At 46.3% G+C, this 19,109-nt stretch overlaps 1 protein-coding gene across 1 annotated transcript; it reads left to right on the plus strand.

The window, feature by feature from the left end:
• Nucleotides 1–306: 306 nt before the first annotated feature.
• LOC132872820 (polyubiquitin-B-like) lies at nt 307–18,402 on the plus strand. The gene is made up of 2 exons (XM_060907911.1): nt 307–415; nt 17,915–18,402. The coding sequence occupies exon 2, from the start codon at nt 17,935–17,937 to the stop codon at nt 18,400–18,402; it is 468 nt and encodes a 155-aa protein (XP_060763894.1). The 5' UTR covers nt 307–415; nt 17,915–17,934.
• The last annotated feature ends 707 nt before the right edge of the window (nt 18,403–19,109 follow it).

Consider the following 19,109-nt stretch of genomic DNA (forward strand, 5'->3'; position numbering starts at 1 on the left):
GTAGATTACCAAAATCCATTCCAGTCATTTTGGCGAGAATAAATAAAGTAATGTAAAAGTAGTGTAATGCCTTACTTTTTAAATGCAGTAATATTGTAATGTAACGCATTGCTTAAAAATGACAGCAAAAAGTAATAAGTAATGCATTACAGTTCTTGAGTAACTTGCCCAACACTGAGTGAGTGAGTGATTGTCTTAGTCACGTGTGTCATATGTGTTGCAACTAGAGGTCGACCGATCTATCGGCCAGCCGATTTAATCGGCCGATTTTTGCCATTTTTTAATGAATTGGCATCGGCCGATTTTCTTATTTGGTCGCGCCGATTTAAAGTCAGGCACGACAGCTACGTAGAACGCGGCGTGCAAAAGACCCAAGCCAACAAACGTTTCAGGAGTCAGCAGAGATAGCCTACAGGTAAGGCTTCAATTCTTACATTTCAATGTCCTAGTTGACGAAATTCGTTTGTGTCTGAGAGCCTGAGGCGCCTGTTTGTTTATTTTGAACGAACCCTAAGGACACAGAAGCGGATTCGGAGCTGTAATTTCCACACAAACTGCGTTCTTAACAGGAGTGTTTCTGGCGGTGCGAAGGTCTGGATATTGTACTGTACAAACTGCCATTTTTAATATGCGGGCTGCCTGAGGGGGAGAGAGCGCGGTGTGGTGTTGTCACGAGGGAATGCACGCGCTGCGAGAATGAGTGAGTGAGCGAGAGTGCGCATGCGCTCAGCAGACTGTATGTATGTATGTATGTATGTATGTATAGTGATCCAGGGTGGGTTTGTTTTTACTTTACATAAGCAGAGACTGCAGTGCGGGGGTCAGGAGGAATCCTGGCGTGTCTCAGACACAATTCGGGATTTCTTTCTGAAATAACAGAGGTAATGTAGTTTTTGAGACAGCTCGCAAGGACGTCTGGCTCAAGCATGTGCTCGCCATGAACCTTGAATGATGATGAGAAAATGATTCCCCTGGCATTACTATTACCCTGCACTACTTTTCTTCCTCCTCCTCCTGTATGTAGACTAGATTTCTTAAAATTGCACCACAGGGATCACAAAGCTATTGCTTTTCTCCTACATAGTAACATGGACTGTTGCATTCATCCCATAATTCATCTCATTCAGACCTGGATCACATCACACCCCATGTTGTGCGTCCTCTTACTAGTATGATATTTTAGCATGCCAATTAAGGACAATATGATAGCATATCGGCCCTAAAAATCGGCCCAAAAAATTGGCAGCTCATATCGGCCATCGGCTGACTCTGACCTCATATCTGTATCGGCATCGCCTTTAGAAAAACCCATATCGGTCGACCTCTAGTTGCAACATGGTGAAAAAGGCAGAGGCTTACCCTATTAGCTAAGTGCACACTTAGCAGTTAAAAAATAGCTAGGGCTGAGATTGGGATAGTCTTTAAAAAGACTTTTGGTGGTATTAGTCTTTAAAAAGACTGTTTGGGTTTGAAGTAAAGGCCTAAAGTAGATCGAGATCAACAGTGATAACAGATAGACTAGCGAGAGCTTGCCTACCAGTTACGTGACATCGCATCACAGGCTCAAAATACTACCCCCTGTATTGGTAAATTTGAAATGAAACTGTGTGGTTGATTTGTTTCTGTGTTGTAGTAGTCCAACCACTTGCATTTTCGACATGGGAATTTTCATGATGTTTTTAAATGGTATTTTTTCCTGATTTTTTTTTTCCCCCTCATCCTAGCCTACTCACCCCCCCGGGAGAGTGTCCATGCCCCCCCAGGGGGGTGGGCCCCACCGGTTGAGAACCATCGGTTTAGAGGATACAATGGGCTCCACCTTCTTCTCAAAACGATATTCTGCTGGTGGACAACATCCTTTCAGGGTGGGACTCGTAATAAAAACACATCCCTCCCCATACTCCTTGACTGCTATCTGTACTGCACATGCAGACTTCAGAAACAAATTCTTCCAGCAAAAGAATAAATATAAAACAGGTATCCTGGCACCTAATTGACTGCATCATTGTGTGGTGCAAAGACTTCACTCATTTCCTGGTAACATGAACTCTGAGTAGGGCGGCACGGTGGTGTAGTGGTTTGCACTGTCACCTCACAGCAAGAAGGTTCTGGGTTTGAACCCAGTGGCTGACGGGGGCCTTTCTGTGTGGAGTTTGCATGTTCTCCCCGTGTCTGCATGGGTTTCTTCCAGGTGCTCCAGTTTCCCCCACAGTTCAAAGACATGCAGGTTAGGCTAATTGGTGGCTCTAAATTGACCATAGGTGTGACTTGTCCAGGGTGTACCCCGCCTCTCGCCCATAGTCAGCTGGGATAGGTTCCAGCTTGCCTGCGACCCTGCACAGGATAAGCGGTTACGGGTAATGGATGGATGAACTATGAGAGGTGCAGACACCAAATTCCATGTAGCAGTGCAACAACCTTTCCAGTTGCAAAAAACAAGCAAGAAGACGCTATACTGAGCTTACTTAAGAAAAGCCAAGGCTAGCGCTGTGTTTTGATGCACCGTAGCTCAGTAGCTAACGGAGATTGAGCCATCTTTGGCTTCAGCATCCATGGATACAAAACTCTATAAGTTCTGTGCTTGACTAAATAAATTAATTAATAAATTTAAAAAAAATCATGATTGGTTTGATGAGAAGTCATTCACCATCATCACCTTGCCGGACAATAAGCATAAAGCACATCCTTGAACAACCCTTCACCTGGTGTGCTCAGATGGCAGAAAGCTCACAGAGGGATACAAAAGACTGTAAGAACATTACAAAATGAATAATGAAGAAACAAGGCACAAGAAAAACCATGTGCATATGTCTGCTGACAGAAACGACATTCACAACTTCTACAGTTAGGCTAAAACTATATATCAGCCAAGAAGTCACTCTCTCACTTCTGTGAAGGTAACTCCATCCTTGAAGAACTGCTTCAATGTCCTCTTCATGTCCTCAATCTTGGTAGTGACAACAGGCCTGCTCAGGTACAGAAGCATGAAGGGTACTTCTACACAAGAACACTTCACCTATACATAGCTATGACTTGGGGAGATAAAAGCATCCCAAAGCAGTGCAGAGACACAAACATCATTACCATCCATCCATCCATTATCTTTAGCCGCTTATCCTGTCCTACAGGGTCGCAGGCTAGCTGAAGCCTATCCCAGCTGACTACGGGCGAAAGGCGGGGTACACCCTGGACAAGTCACCAGGTCATCACAGGGCTGACACATAGACACAGACAACCATTCACACCTATGGTCAATTTAGAGCCTAACCTGCGTGACTGTGGGGGAAACCGGAGCACCCAGAGGAAACCCATGTGGACAGTATGCAAACTCCACACAGAAAGGCCCTCGCTGCCCACTGGGCTCGAACCCAGGACCTTCTTGCTGTGATGCAACAGTGCTAACCACTACACCACCGTGCCGCCCCTCATCACTATCATATAAAAAAAAATATATATATATATATATATAATGTATATATGTCTCACTATCGAGTTACATGTCCATCCTGAGACACCAGTGACTCTGAACTCTTCTGCTCCTCGGACTCGTCTGATCCATCCTGATGCCCTACGTCTGGCTGGAGTCTCATCACATTGCTCCTGTTGAGGACGACCTCATATGGACAGTCGAAAGTCACACTTGGAAGATGCTCCGGACTGTTACAGATTTGCTATGATGGCTGAGGACTACAATCACCGAGATAACTTTAGGACTGCAGCTGTCATGAACAGTTTTGCACTCAAGTTTCCATCAATAAACAGTTTATAACTTCAACAAAACAGACTTCATGTTAAAACTATAATGAATTTCCTGATTACAGTTTTACTTTGTGACTCTACAGGACACAGTTAGAGAAGTGAGTTATTTATAATTCACCCTGTTATCACCCAGATGAGGATGGGTTCCATTTTGAGTCCGGTTCCTCTCGAGGTTTCTTCTTCGCGTTGTCTGAGGGAATTTTTCCTCACCACCATCACCTCAGGCTTGATCATGAGGGATACATTTATTAGGGATAAAATCAGCTCATATGTTTATGCTTTTTAATTTTCTGTAAAGCTGCTTTGTTGCAGTGTCTGTTGGTAAAAGCGTGATACAAATAAACTGACTTGATTTAAAAGGTTGGGAACTTCTGTTCTCTGGGGTTCAAGCCTGGGGTTTGGCTGGATATTCAGAGGCCTGTTCTGAACCCAGAAATGGATTTATACTCTTGCTCAAGTCTGTGTGTTGACACATATTATTCACAGGGTCTGTGGAGAGTTCACTTGACTTCACAGGGTTTTTTTTTTGAATAAGTGTGTGCTTATCAGTGCCGTATTAAGCCAATGCGGTGCCCCTGGGCACTATACCTCAAGTGCCCCCCCCACACACACACACACACACACCACCACCACCCTGCGCGCACGCGTTCAGTAACCTCCTGCACCCACTCACAAACCTTGCCCTTTGCTGTCAAAAATAGTAGCATATACATAAACAATAGTACACATAAACAAGGTCATTCTTCCTCATTGAAAATGTATTAAGTAGGCTACATCAGCCCATCAAATTCACTGAAAACAACCAACGATATGCATGTAGGCATATTGAAATGTCTTATTAAAAAATGAGCAGCATATATTTGTATGTCTCAATAAAAACCTTCAAAGCATCCATACTCTATTCTATCCATATTAAAATGTCTCAATTCAAAATGTGTATCAATTCAAACAGCATCAGCAATTTAAACAGCATCCATCTATATACAATACAGCAGATTCAAATGTGTCAATTCAAAATGTGTATCAATTAAAATAGCATCGATCTAGGCAACATATTCAAATGTCTCAATTTGAAATATAAATTCAAATAACATCCAGTACGGCATATTCAGATGTACAATGTACATATGTGTATCAATTCAAGGAGTATCTGTTCTGTATGAACCTAGACATGTTCTCCCCATAGCGCAGGATCAGTTGAAATAGAGAAGTGTTCTACCGGCATCGGCTGCGCTGGGTTGACATCCATAACACCCTCGTCTTCCTTCTCGTCACCATGGTGTGAACTGATCTCTACCTGGCTTAAAGTGGCTTCGCACATCCCCTCCTCCCCGGCTTCAGCGCTGGTAGTGACAGCAGTTGTCGATGTTTTTATAAAAAAAAAAAAACGATCTAACACTGGAACATTTTTAATTGCAGCTACACGCCTGGAGTCTTTCTCTTTTTTAATTTTCTCTTCGCACAACCACTCAATTGATGTCTGTCCATTTTTCATTTCTACCGCGTTTTTTAAAAAATTGATGCATTTCACCGTAGGTGGACTGGCTCAACTGACAGGTTGAGGAAAGGGGGGTTAATGGTCACATAGGCCACTCTTGCTCAGAATTATGATTGTTGTTGTTGTTGTTGTTGTTCTTATGAAATTAGTGTTCATAATGAATTATATATGACTATTTAACAATGTCAAGTGTATAACCATTTTAAGTGTCCAAACATTCACGAAAAATATTTTTAAAGTTTCTGTCATGTGGTACCCCCATACTGGCTGTGAGTGGTTATAAGACCCTTTTCAGTCACGTGACCTTCGTAAACACGACCACCATTTTGGACATGTAGCGGACTTCGGCTCGAATTGGTTTGAATGCGAGGAAGGCGACAAACGGAGAACATACAAGAAAAAGGAGCGAGATGCAGAAAACACCTTCGCTATCCAGCGACGTAGGGCATTTACAGGGCGAGCAGAGGGAGAAATAACAACAGTAACGACACATTAGCAACGCCGTACAGAAATAACGGTTTATGGCACAGACCCTTTCGGTTCTTACTCATCTAGCTGCTACAATGACTGCTTAGACTGCAACAATAATACCTAACACACATTTAAGTATCCGTCGTAAAGACGTGAAACTCGTCGAGTGACGAGTGTGTTCATTGATAAGCTAACACAATCCAAAAGTAGACATACCATCACACTGCCCTGGCGCTGTGTACAGTTTACCTTCTATGGTTTGTGCACTCACTATTTGCCATTACTTTCTCCAACCGTTGTGACAGATTACAGGGAACGGCCTGGATTTAAGAGACAAATACATGTTCCTTTTGTTTTGAACACTTATTTGTAGGCAGTGCTTAATTTGTAAAGTGGGAGGTCCCGGAGCGCAGAAGATGAGCGGCTCCAGTGCGGGGAAAAATAGGGGGGAGGGGCGCGGCGCTGCGCTTCTGGGCATGTTTTGTAATAACACTGCAAATTAAGTTCATCTGCAGATATTTTGTGGATGTCGTTTCATGAGAGAAATCACCAACAAGAAAGATATCAAAATCAGACATTAACACTAAATAAACTTGCATTTTTTTATTTAATTATTTGGGGGTTGTTTTTTTTTTGGTTACATAGTCAAAAGAGTTGTCGGATCACCGGATCCAGTGTAAATAGCTGCCGGAGCCAACGCCCGAGGTTCCGGAGCGCGCTCCGGCTTGCTCCCCCTCAAATTAAGCGCTGTTTGTAGGACACTGCCTCTGATCTGTCCTACAGTCTACCAACAGCAAAGGAACACAACGTTAGCTAATGTTGTTAGCTAATAGCTACTACAGAAGAACAAAGAGGTTACAATGGGTTATTTTAGCCTATTTGGTTACACACTCGCCGCCACAGAATGTTAACAGCAATGTAATGCCTTTTCTGGCTAATTTTATTCGTCTTGCCTCCAACAAAGTGGTCACTACACAAGCGCTGGTATGCCGCTATCCATCTTCTCCGTCGGTCAGCATCTACCGGGATCCGATAAAATGATAACCCTTGCCTTGTTTGTTGATGGTTACTACATCCAGGTGCACAACAAAAAAGTGGCATGATGGAAGTCTTGCTGAAAATAAACACTTTCTTTGCTGCCGTTCCTCAATGCTGGCTGTGGTTAACTACTGGTAGTACATGTCCAAAATGGCGGCCGCGTTTGTCGTGACGTCACGTGAAAAGGGTCCATAGTTAATCCGGCCTTGGTGCTTATTTGGAAACACGTCGCGCATTTACGGTAGTCTCATTTTGAACTGCGCAGCTTTTCTTGCCTTCATGGTAGTCAATGTTCGTACACAGGAAACACATAGACCAGTCGCGTGCAGTGTAACTCATCCCACGTGACTCTACTCAGCCAATCAAATAATGTATTCATAGCAACGTTGTGAGCGGAGCGCGCGCGCGCGTGTGTGTAAAAGTAAGTAAATAGAAACACACACACACAGAGCCGCAAGGAGACAGAGAGAGATACAGCAGTGTGAAGAAGTGAATGAGGGAAACAGACATGGTGTGCTGTAAAATAAGGAGAACAGACAGAAAACAGAGCTTTTAATGGAGAATGGCAGACTCGGATATGTTCACACTTCCCACAGGAAGATTAATCACCTATTAATGTTAATTAGCTGGATATAACATTAATGTAGTAGGTTTACTTCATGCTCATCTTCCAAATATATGGTAGAGTATACAGTATGTATACACTCACCAGCCACTTTATTAGGAACACCCCTACATCCACCTGCTGTTTTCTGCAGTTCTCTAATCAGCCGATCCCTCGACAGCAGCACGATGCATCAAATCATGCAGATACAAATCAAGAGCTTCAGTTAATGTTCACAGGGTTCAAACATCAGAATGGGAAAAATTGTGATCTCAAAGTGTGACATTCTTTCACTGGGGCAGCATGGGTGTTGGTTTGAGCCAGATGGACTGCTGGTTTGAGTATTTCAGAAACTGCTGCTCTCCTGGGGTTTTCACACACAACAATCTCTAGAGTTTACACAGAATGGTAACTCATATAATCACTTTACAATTTTCTCTAGAGTTTACACACACATGCCGCTTTTCCACTACAAACGCGGCTGAGCCGTGCCGTGCTGAGTCGAGCTGAGCGGGGCTATTGAAGTTGCATTTCGACTACAACCGCGCTGAACCGTGCTGGCTGGAAGTGGGTGGACACATTGGGTGGAGTTAGCGAAAGTGGGTGGACGTCACGTGATGTTGTTAAGCAGCGCAAACAGTGACATCAGTGACAGTGGCGGAACAAGTCAGAGCCGGGCCGGGGGCGGGGCAAATGACCGGGCATTTTATTAAAGCTTATCATAACATCATTTTAGGCTACAAAATGTCCGCAACTGCGGTGTTTACCAATTTCAACACTACCGGGTGCAACTATGTTATTTAGTACATCAAGTCCTTCAAACGAACATGTAACTCAGAAACAAAAAACATTAGGATACTGTACATGGCTCATAATAAAACATCAGTAGCCTATACTGCGCACATTATTTGAAGGGCATACAAATGAGCGCTCAGAGGTTGCAACGGTGACAGGAAGAGTCAGAAATAAAAGGAGGGCAGTGCAAACCTCACTGAATGCACTGTGTTTACCAATTTCAGCACTCCGGGGTGCAACTATGTTATTTTGTACATTAAGTCCTTCAAACGAACATGTAACTCAAACAAAAAAACATTAGGCGACATACTGTACATGGCTCATAATAAAACATCAATAACCTACTGCGCGCATTATTTGAAGGGCATATGACGAGCCTTGCGCTCCGCGAACTCGTCCACGATGCTCTGTATGTCACTGATTCAGTGATCTTTTAAGCGGTAGTCTCACGACCCGGATAGTAAACAATAAACATGGAGGACATGGAGTCGTTAGTGTTGCTGGTCTTGGTGCTGTGGCTTGTTGTCACCGACAACGCCAACAGATACTGGCAAGAGCGTATAGATGAGGCGAGGCGCATAAGGCTTCAGAAATTCTCATAATTCATAATTATTCTTCTTCCGGGTTTGCGGTGTTTACAGATCCCAGCACGCTCGCGGGGCGTGTGTGGGCATGTGAGGACACTCCTCCTCACCAATCAGTGCACAGGGGAGTGTCTGCTCACGCCCCCAGCCTCACACGGCACGGCTTGGCTCGCTTCAGCCCTACTCCAAAACCGTGCGAGTTTTAGGGGCTAAGCAGGGCTGAAACGAGCTGAGTCGTGCTGGTTTTTGGTAGTCGAAACGCGAGCCGTGTCGGGCTGAAGTGAGCTGAAGCGAGCTGAAGTGAGCTGAAAAAGGGTAGTGGAAAAGGGCCAATAGTAACTCATATAATCACTACAACCGTGGTGAGCAGAAAAGCATCTCAGCATGCAACAGAAAACAGAAGAACACACTGGGTTCCACTCCTACAGCCAAGAACAGGGATCTTAGAATCAACAACAAGTTCCTATTAAAGTGGCCAGTGAGTGTCATATATACTGGAGAAATGTATAATATACAAGTACACCATGACAGTGAACATTCCAGAAGATGTGATGTAGTGCATTAGCGAGGGCGTTTCCCATCCCAGGACCTGAGAATTCACTTTCTTCATAACATCTCAGTTATTACTGATTGTGGCAGTGGGGGCGTGGTCAAGCGCCGGGCTGTGACAGGAGGGCGGAGCCAGGGAAGGTGAGTGGCAGAATCACTACACCTGATGGTAATTAACCTGTGTTTGTGTGTCTTCCCAGTAACCGCGCCCTATTTAAGGAGGCAGAGGGAGAGCAGAGGAGAGCTCTTCCCGGGACAAGAACACAGCGTGTGTGTGTGTGTGTGTATTTACCAGAATAGAACTGTTGTTGTACTGAAAAGTCTGGCAATAAAAGCCTATTCTTACCTGAAGCTTTGTCCTGCCGTCCTCTGTACTCCACCCACACCTCAGAGAGCTCTACAGTGGTGCCGAAACCCGGGAGAAAGGTGGAGCACCAACCCAGCAGCCCCATGGAATCCTCCCCGTTCGTGGACCTGGTCCACGCCCTCGCCACGGCTCAGCAAAGCCAGCACCAGGCGCTCGTCACGCTCCGAAAGGAACAAGAGCGGCGCTTCGAAGCCCTGGTGCTGGCCCAGCAGGAACATCGCGAGGCGTTCCGGCATCTCCTCACGTCGGCGGGGTCCACCAGCGCCCCGGCCACAGGCCCGTCTCCCCTCACCGTGACCAAGATGGGCCCGCAGGACGACCCCGAGGCGTTCCTCACATTGTTCGAACAGGTCGCCGAAGCCTCAGGGTGGCCGATGAAGCAGCACGCAGCGCGCCTCCTCCCCCTCCTGACAGGAGAGGCGCAGCTGGCCGCGCTACAGCTCCCCGCCGACCGCCGGCTGGCCTACACGGACCTTCGCTGGGCCGTCCTCCAGCGCGTGGGGCGCACGCCAGAACAACAGCGCCAGCGCTTCCGCGCGCTGCGGTTAGAGGAAGTCGGCCGGCCGTTCGCGTTCGGCCAGCAGCTCCGGGACGCCTGCTGGCAGTGGCTGAGGGCCGACGATCGTGACTCCGAGGGAATCATCGATCAGGTGGTGCTGGAGCAGTTCATCGCCCGCTTACCAGCCGGAACCGCGGAGTGGGTCCAGTGCCACCGCCCGGTAGTAGGACTGGCGGAGGATCATTTGGCGGCTGTTCCGGCAGCAGGACAGCCGATGACGTCTTCTCTTCTCTCCTCTTCTCTCTCTCTTTCTCCCCTCCCTTCTGTGTCCCGTCCTCGCCCCATTCCCCCACCACGGAGATGGGGGACGGCTCCACCCCAACCGGCCCGCCGCACCCGTGGTGCCCTCCCGTTTCTCCCTTCTGTGTCTGTCTCCCCCCCCCCCCCCCCCCCCTCAGGTGAGTGAGCCCCAGAGCACCGGTGCAGAGGGAAAGCCCGGGCCGGTTTGCTGGCGCTGTGGGGAGCCGGGCCACCTGCAACGACAGTGCGCAGCAATGGAGGTGGGCGTGGTGGTACGGATCCCCAATGCGCCAGAAGCTGCCCTCAATCGGGCCGGAGCATATCGCATACCGGTGAGTGTCCAAGGGGCTACATATCAGGCGTTGGTGGATTCTGGTTGCAATCAGACCTCGATCCGCCAGAGCCTGGTGCAAGACGAGGCATTGGGGGGAGCACAGGGGGTGAAGGTGTTGTGTGTGCACGGGGATGTTCACAGCTACCCTTTGGTGTCGGTCCACATATTTTTCAGAGGGGAAAAATTTATAGTGAAGGCGGCGGTTAATCCTCGCCTTACCCACTCTTTAATTTTGGGGACTGATTGGCCGGGATTTCGGGGTTTAATGATGCTCCTAGTAAAGAGTGGGTCCTGCCATTTGACAGGGGGAGGTCCCGGTGTCGCTTTGGCTGGAGCTGCTGTCGCAGAGCCGTCTACGTCATCTCCGCGACAGAGTGAGGAGCTGCCGGCTCCTCCTCTTTCTGTTGGGGAATCCCTCGCGGATTTCCCATTAGAACAATCGCGAGACGAGACTCTGCGACATGCATTTGACCAAGTGAGAGTAATCGATGGTCAAACGCTCCAGCCGAACGCCACCCCGTCCTTCCCCTATTTTTCTATTATGAAGGATAGATTATACCGAGTGACGCAGGACACTCAGACGAAAGAGCGAGTCACACAGCTGTTAATTCCAAAGAGCCGCCGGGAATTGGTATTTCAGGTGGCTCGCTTTAATCCCATGGCTGGATACCTAGGGCAGGATAAGACATTAGCCCGAATAATGGCCCGATTCTATTGGCCGGGGATTCGCGGCGATGTCCATAGGTGGTGTACGGCGTGCCGTGAATGCCAGTTAGTAAATCCAGCGGCCATTCCAAAAGCGCCTTTGCGCCCCCTACCATTAATCGAGACCCCGTTCAAAAGAATTGGGATGGATCTCGTTGGGCCATTAGATCGGTCAACACGAGGGTACCGCTTTATATTAGTTCTGGTGGACTATGCAACGCGATACCCGGAAGCGGTGCCTCTTCGCAATATCTCAGCACGCAGTATTGCGGAGGCCCTCTTCTGCGTCATCTCCCGGGTTGGAATCCCGAAAGAGATTCTGACTGACCAAGGCACCTCGTTTATGTCACGAACACTGAGCGAACTGTATGGGCTATTAGGTATCAAGCCGATCCGCACCAGCGTGTATCACCCACAAACGGACGGTTTAGTTGAACGGTTCAATCGCACCCTCAAAAATATAAACAAAAAATTCATAAGTGAGGACGCACGTAACTGGGATAAATGGCTCGAACCCTTGTTATTTGCAGTGCGAGAGGTCCCCCAAGCCTCCACGGGGTTCTCCCCGTTTGAATTGTTATACGGGCGTAAGCCGCGCGGCATTTTAGATGTGCTGCGAGAAAATTGGGAGGAGGGACCTTCACAGAATAAAAATGAAATTCAGTACGTTATGGACCTGCGCGCAAAACTCCACACGCTCACCCACCTAACTCAGGAGAATTTGCGGCAGGCCCAGGAATGGCAAGCCCGCCTGTACAACAAGGGCACGTGCCTTAGAGAGTTCACTCCGGGAGATAAGGTGCTCATACTGTTGCCCACGTCGAGCTCCAAATTAATCAAGTGGCAAGGACCCTTTGAGGTCACACGGTGAGTCGGGGACATCGACTATGAGGTGAGGTGAATGGACGGGGAGGGCGCTACAGATCTACCACCTCAATCTGCTTAAACTCTGGAATGAGGAGGTCCCCGTGGCGTTGGTGTCGGTAGTTCCGGAGAAGGCGGAGCTGGGGCCAGAGGTTCAAAAAGGGACATTGGCATCACGTACCTCTCCGGTCCCCTGTGGAGACCACCTCTCCCTGACCCAACTCACGGAGGTCGCCCAGTTGCAGGCCGAGTTTTCGGATGTGTTCTCGCCCCTGCCCGGTTGCACTAACCTCATAGAACACCACATAGAGACGCCCCCGGGGGTGGTAGTGCGTAGCCACCCTTACAGGCTACCCGAACACAAAAAAAAGGTGGTTCGGGAAGAACTTCAGACCATGCTCGAAATGGGCATCGTCGAGGAGTCCCACAGTGACTGGAGCAGCCCGGTGGTCTTGGTACCCAAGGCCGATGGGTCAGTCCGGTTCTGTGTGGACTATAGAAAAGTCAACGCGGTGTCTAAATTCGACGCGTACCCAATGCCTCGTATTGACGAGCTGCTCGATTGACTAGGCACGGCTCGCTTTTACTCGACACTGGATTTGACGAAGGGATATTGGCAGATCCCCTTGACTCCATTATCCCGGGAGAAAACGGCCTTTTCCACACCGTTCGGCTTACACCAATTTGTCACACTTCCTTTTGGGCTGTTTGGGGCGCCCGCTACGTTTCAGTGGCTGATGGACAGGGTCCTCCGGCCCCACACCACCTATGCGGCCGCATATCTTGACGATATTATCATTTATAGTAACGACTGGCAGCGACACTTGCAACACCTGAGGGCCATCCTTAGGTCGCTGAGGCGGGCGGGTCTCACTGCCAACCCGAAGAAGTGTGCGGTCCAGTGGACGGAGCAGTGCCAGCAGGCTTTCTCAGAGGTAAAGGCTGCACTGTGTGGGGGGCCACTATTACACTCCCCTGACTTTTCTCTCCCTTTTGTGTTGCAGACCGATGCGTCGGACAGAGGGCTGGGGGCGGTGTTGTCCCAGGAGGTGGAGGGGGAGGACCACCCCATCCTGTACATTAGGAGGAAGCTGTCGGTGCATGAGGGGCGCTACAGCACGATTGAGAAAGAATGCCTGGTGATCAAGTGGGCGGTCCTCGCCCTCCGTTACTACCTGCTGGGGCACCCTTTCACCCTCTGTTCAGACCATGCGCCCCTCCAGTGGCTCCACCGCATGAAAGATGCCAACGCGCAGATCACCCGTTGGTATCTGGCACTCCAACCCTTCAATTTCAAGGTGGTCCACAGGCCGGGGGCGCAGATGGTCGTGGCGGACTTCCTCTCCCGTCAAGGGGGGGGGGAGTCAGCTGCGGGCCGGACGGCCGCCCGGCCTGAGTCGGGCGGTGGGGGTATGTGGCAGCGGGGGCATGGTCAAGCGCCGGTCTGTGACAGGAGGGCAGAGCCAGGGAAGGTGAGTGGCAGAATCACTACACCCGATGGTAATTAACCTGTGTTTGTGTGTCTTCCCAGTAACTGCGCCCTATTTAAGGAGGCAGAGGGAGAGCAGAGGAGAGCTCTTCCCGGGACAAGAACACAGCGTGTGTGTGTGTGTGTGTGTGTGTGTATTTACCAGAATAGAACTGTTGTTATACTGTAAAGTCTGGCAATAAAAGCCTATTCTTACCTGAAGCTTTGTCCTGCCGTCCTCTGTGCTCCACCCACACCTCAGAGAGCTCTACACTGATTTCTCCAGAATTGAAACTGCCCGAGGCTGAGATGGAAGGGTCAATAATTCATCTGAATGAAAGAATGTTTTATATAATTAAAAGGGGATTACTACACATTTTGTGAAAATAGTTATCTGTAACTAAAAGCAAATCTGAAGTCATTCTGAGGTACAAACAAACAAAACCTGAATATGAAAATCAGGTAACATTAGTCATATTAGTCTTGTAAGACATACTAAACTAAATATATTAATCCCTGAAAAGTCAGTATGTGTGTATAGTATATACTGGTGGATTGTGTAATATGTAAAGTAAACCAAGGCACTGAAAATTCCAGAAGTTGTGACGTAGGGCATTAGAGCGGGCTTTCCCCATCACGTGACACATGCCTTCATTTTTCTCACATCATCCCATTTATAATTCATTTATTTTCTCCAAAGCTGAAACAGACTGAGGCTGTGTCGTTTTAACTCCTGTTTCCAAGCATAACATGCTGAATGGAAACAGAAAGCTCCTGAGTAAGATGCAGAAAGTGAATCCTAACTGAGTGGGCGGGGCCTGCTGTCATTCTGCTCTCACCTGCTTAACTCCCACTGGTTATCCTGTAAATAAGGGGTGTGGTTGTGGCACTGTTACTGTTGTTAACTTACACCCAGCTGGAAAGGAGGTGCAGTTGGACTTGGTTCTGGGAAAAGAAGACTGAGGACAGAAAGGAAAGAAAGACAGAACTGTTGACTCAAAAGGTCAGTTTTACTCTATTTTAAATTATGTGCAATTGAATAATATGTATACATTAGGTTAAATATTATATTTTGGTTTGGATAAATAAAGTCTCCAAATGAGTCACTGATACAAAGTTAAATCTTAAAGTAAAATAAAGTAAATGTGACTGTGTCAGGGTGCAGGCACTTATGGAATCGTATGGAATAAACAGGGGAGAGTGGGTGAAGCAAACTGTAGGCAAAGCCAAATTGGTAGACGAGAATCATCGTCAGAGAAACTGGCAGGGGTCGGTTGATTGGCAAACAGAATAACCAAGACAAGATGAGATGAGGTCAAGGTAAATATGAGAACGAGAAGACAGGCAGAAAGTAAACAGCTCGGTACGACAGGAGAGAAAACACTGAACAGTACTTTGCGTCTGGTGTGAGTGAGAGAGGGGTTTAAATAGAAGAGCTGATTGACGAGGAAACAAGTGACAGGTGTAATTAATAGACAGGAGACGGAGGGCACTGTAGTGCGTGGGAAGTGTAGTTTGAGGTGGCCATGTTTGGAGGCTGTTTCGAGCTTGCACTCTCAACGCTGTTACTGACAGACTGTGTGTTCAGCAGGGGCGATTTCTCAGAGACAACAAGGGAAGCCGAGCTTCCCCTAAAATTCTCTTCCCAAACTGCGGCGTCTACGACGTTGAATTCTCATTAAAACAATAACTTAATAACTTAATATATGCCCAAGATTGTATTTATGTTCATAACTATCCTGTAACTTATTTGAGTGATGTCTGACGAACTTGTAGTTCGCTACGAGAATCACCTTTGCTGCCAGGCTGTAACCTTTTCTTATTTCAATGGGCTGTATGGACTGGCAGCAGTGTTGCCAGATTGGGCGGTTTTAAAGGGATAGTTCGGGATTTTTGACATGAATCTGTATGGCATCTCCATCAATAGTGTCGTGCAAACACACTGACTTACCCCTGACAGCATCCTGTGAGTCCAGTTCTTGTCCAGTTTTGGTCCAGACGAAAGTAGTCCGGCAAGTTTGGTGGGGTCACGAAAGTAAAACGTTTTTCGTCTCAAAACAGTATGTGTTCAAAAGAGTGATATATTTGCATCACAAAACCGTTGTCAAATAAAAAGTCAGACCTCGAAATCGTTTGGCACTATTTTCTCTCCCTTCTTATCACTGCGCACTGCCACCAGGTGACAGCCACGGCTGTTTCATTCATTGTTTACTAGTGATGGGAATTTCGGCTCTTTTGGCTCTTCTTACTATAAGGAGCCAGCTCTTTCGGAAGATTTTTTATAATTATTTCTCATGACTTGTACATTCACATCGAGTACACATATCAATGCAAATTAACACGAAGGGATTTACTAGACCAATTTATATCTGGAACTATTTTCAGCCACAGCACAGGCAAAGCACCGCTGCAGGCGCAAAGACACCACGCAGCGCCTGAAAACGGGTTTTCAGGCGCTGCGCACCCGTTTTCAGGCGCTGCGCGGTGTCTTTGCGCCTGCAGCGGTGCTTTGCCTGTGCTGTGGCTGAAAATAGTTCCAGATATAAATTGGTCTAGTAAATCCCTTCGTGTTAATTTGCATTGATATGTGTACTCGATGTGAATGTACAAGTCATGAGAAATAATTATAAAAAATCTTCCGAAAGAGCTGGCTCCTTATAGTAAGAAGAGCCAAAAGAGCCGAAATTCCCATCACTAGTAAACAATGAATGAAACAGCCGTGGCTGTCACCTGGTGGCAGTGCGCAGTGATAAGAAGGGAGAGAAAATAGTGCCAAACGATTTCGAGGTCTGACTTTTTATTTGCCAACGGTTTTGTGATGCAAATATATCACTCTTTTGAACACATACTGTTTTGAGACGAAAAACGTTTTACTTTCGTGACCCCACCAAACTTGCCGGACTACTTTCGTCTGGACCAAAACTGGACAAGAACTGGACTCACAGGATGCTGTCAGGGGTAAGTCAGTGTGTTTGCACGACACTATTGATGGAGATGCCATACAGATTCATGTCAAAAATCCCGAACTATCCCTTTAAGTGCATTTTGGCGGGTTTTGAATATATTTTGGGATGAAAACGTCAGCAGTATCTGGCAACACTGACTGGCAGCCGGGTATCCGTTGCAGTCTACGAGACGGCTCTGAACAGCCAATTTCGGCTAGTAGTTATTGGTTAAAATCAACAAAATTGTCACTTCCAGGGAAGCCGGGCTTCTCTGGGACTAAACGAGACAGTGGGAGGGACAAGAAGCCGGGCTGATAAAGGATTATTGGAGGTAGTGTTTGAAAGACATGAGGAGGGCGGTACTTCGGCCTACAGGTACAGGCCTACTTTGATATCCGGCCTACAGGTTTTACGATGAATGCGTAAAATGGGCTTCCCCTGTTTTAAAAACCAGCAGCCACCACTGGTGTTCAGGAATAATTTACCAGTAGAAATCATTCTGGTTGATGGCTTTCTGAAACAAATAGTTAAAAATCAGTTCATTCATAAGGAGTACAGCTGTTTGGTGTGTCACTGTCATTATCATTGTCTTCTTCTCTTCTTTGTGATTCGAGTTCATGGGTGTTCAGCTTAGGCTTGAGCCCTTATCCTTTACTCGCTGAAATTGCTCCAGATTCCTTGAATCGTTTAATGATATTATGCACTGCAGAGGGTGAAATATCCAAAGCCTTTACTCTCTTTCTTTAAGGAGCATTGTTTTTAATCATTTCAATAATTAATGTTGGCTGGTATAACTAACAAGTAGTGTAAGTAGTGAAAGATTCACACATCACACATTCACTCATATAGACTTGGTTGTGTGATTTCAGACTCTTTTTTTATACTATAACATAAATAAAACTGAACACTTAGTTTACATCACAATCATTTCTGCTTAAAAAATAATACATAAAAATACAGAACTATCTGTATAATGCTAAACAGTGCTCATAAGCTTTCATTATTTTTAACTACATTTATTTCGTAGCTCCAGTAAAAAGATGATGAAATGATGTTTGTCTTATTGATGATATGTGACGTGGAATATTTGCATACATTTGATTCTTATCAGCTTTGGCTTTATTTCACACACAGGTCAGTAATAGGGGAATACGATGGAGCTCATCATCAAAGACCTAAATGGAAAAATGCAGGTTGTGAATGTGTTGCCAAGTACCACCATTGGTGAACTCAAGCAACAAATTGCCACTCTCTTTGGGGCAACAGCCTCATGCCTGAGGCTTTCAGACAGTAGTGGTCAGATCCTAGACGAGCTTCAGAAGACAGTGAGTGATTACGGTCTGAGCTCAGGATCCACTCTGATCCTACTGATCTCCACGACCCCCGTGCCGTTTCAGGTTTTCGTGAAGAATGAGAAGGGACAGATAAAAACATACAACATCACGGATGATGAGACCGTTGATCAGCTGATGGCAGAGATCTGCCAGATAGAAGGAGTACCAGTGGACCAGCAGCGGCTGATCTACAACGGCCAACAGCTCAAGTCTGGCAGGAAGCTGAAGGATTACAACATTATTTCTGGAAGCACCATTTATATGACCCTCCGTCTGCGTGGAGGCTGATGGGACACAAACATGCAGAGATCATTGGACTAAAACAATTGTTCTATTTAACACAATTAAAATATAGGCTTATTCTTCTTTGTCCAAAATTTCTAGTATTGTTCATATGTCTGAAGTGAATGTTAATTGTCATCAAGTGGCATGAAAACATAACAAAAGAAAAAGCTATGATGTAGAACTTAGAAAAAATATAATGGTTTGATTTTAGGGACTGATTAAATACCTTTTCCTTGCGTTTCTTAATGGTTTATTTTGTGAATACTCATAAGTTATTTAACTTCATATATGTATAAATAAAAATATTGATCAAAATGAATGAATTGCTTTTGTTTATTTGTTCCCCCCCCAACAACTCTGTTTATAACAGGAGATTAATCACCTATTAATGTTAATTAGCTGGGCATAACATTAATATAGTAGGTTTACTTCACGCTCATCTTCCAATGGTAGAGTATGTGGGTGCAATTGGTCTTAAGTGATCAATCTCATTAAATCAGTCTCATTAATAATACCTTTAATTTTGGTGTTTAATAATAAATTACCAAACAGCTAAATTATGGTATATTCCAAATTATTATGATCACTACCAATGCAGCAATAATGTATTACTTACCGTATTACATAGACACAATAGCCAATAGTATTCATATACTCTTGGGTGAAGGCAATTTGGAGTTCTTTGAGATTGTGTGACTTCAAATATATAG

The sequence above is a fragment of the Neoarius graeffei genome, chromosome 24, assembly GCF_027579695.1.
Source record: "Neoarius graeffei isolate fNeoGra1 chromosome 24, fNeoGra1.pri, whole genome shotgun sequence".
Lineage (NCBI taxonomy): Eukaryota > Metazoa > Chordata > Actinopteri > Siluriformes > Ariidae > Neoarius > Neoarius graeffei.

Excerpts from the sequence above, each read along its gene's own strand:
- LOC132872820 (XM_060907911.1), top strand. The coding sequence starts at position 17,935 with ATGGAGCTCATCATCAAAGACCTAAATGGAAAAATGCAGGTTGTGAAT.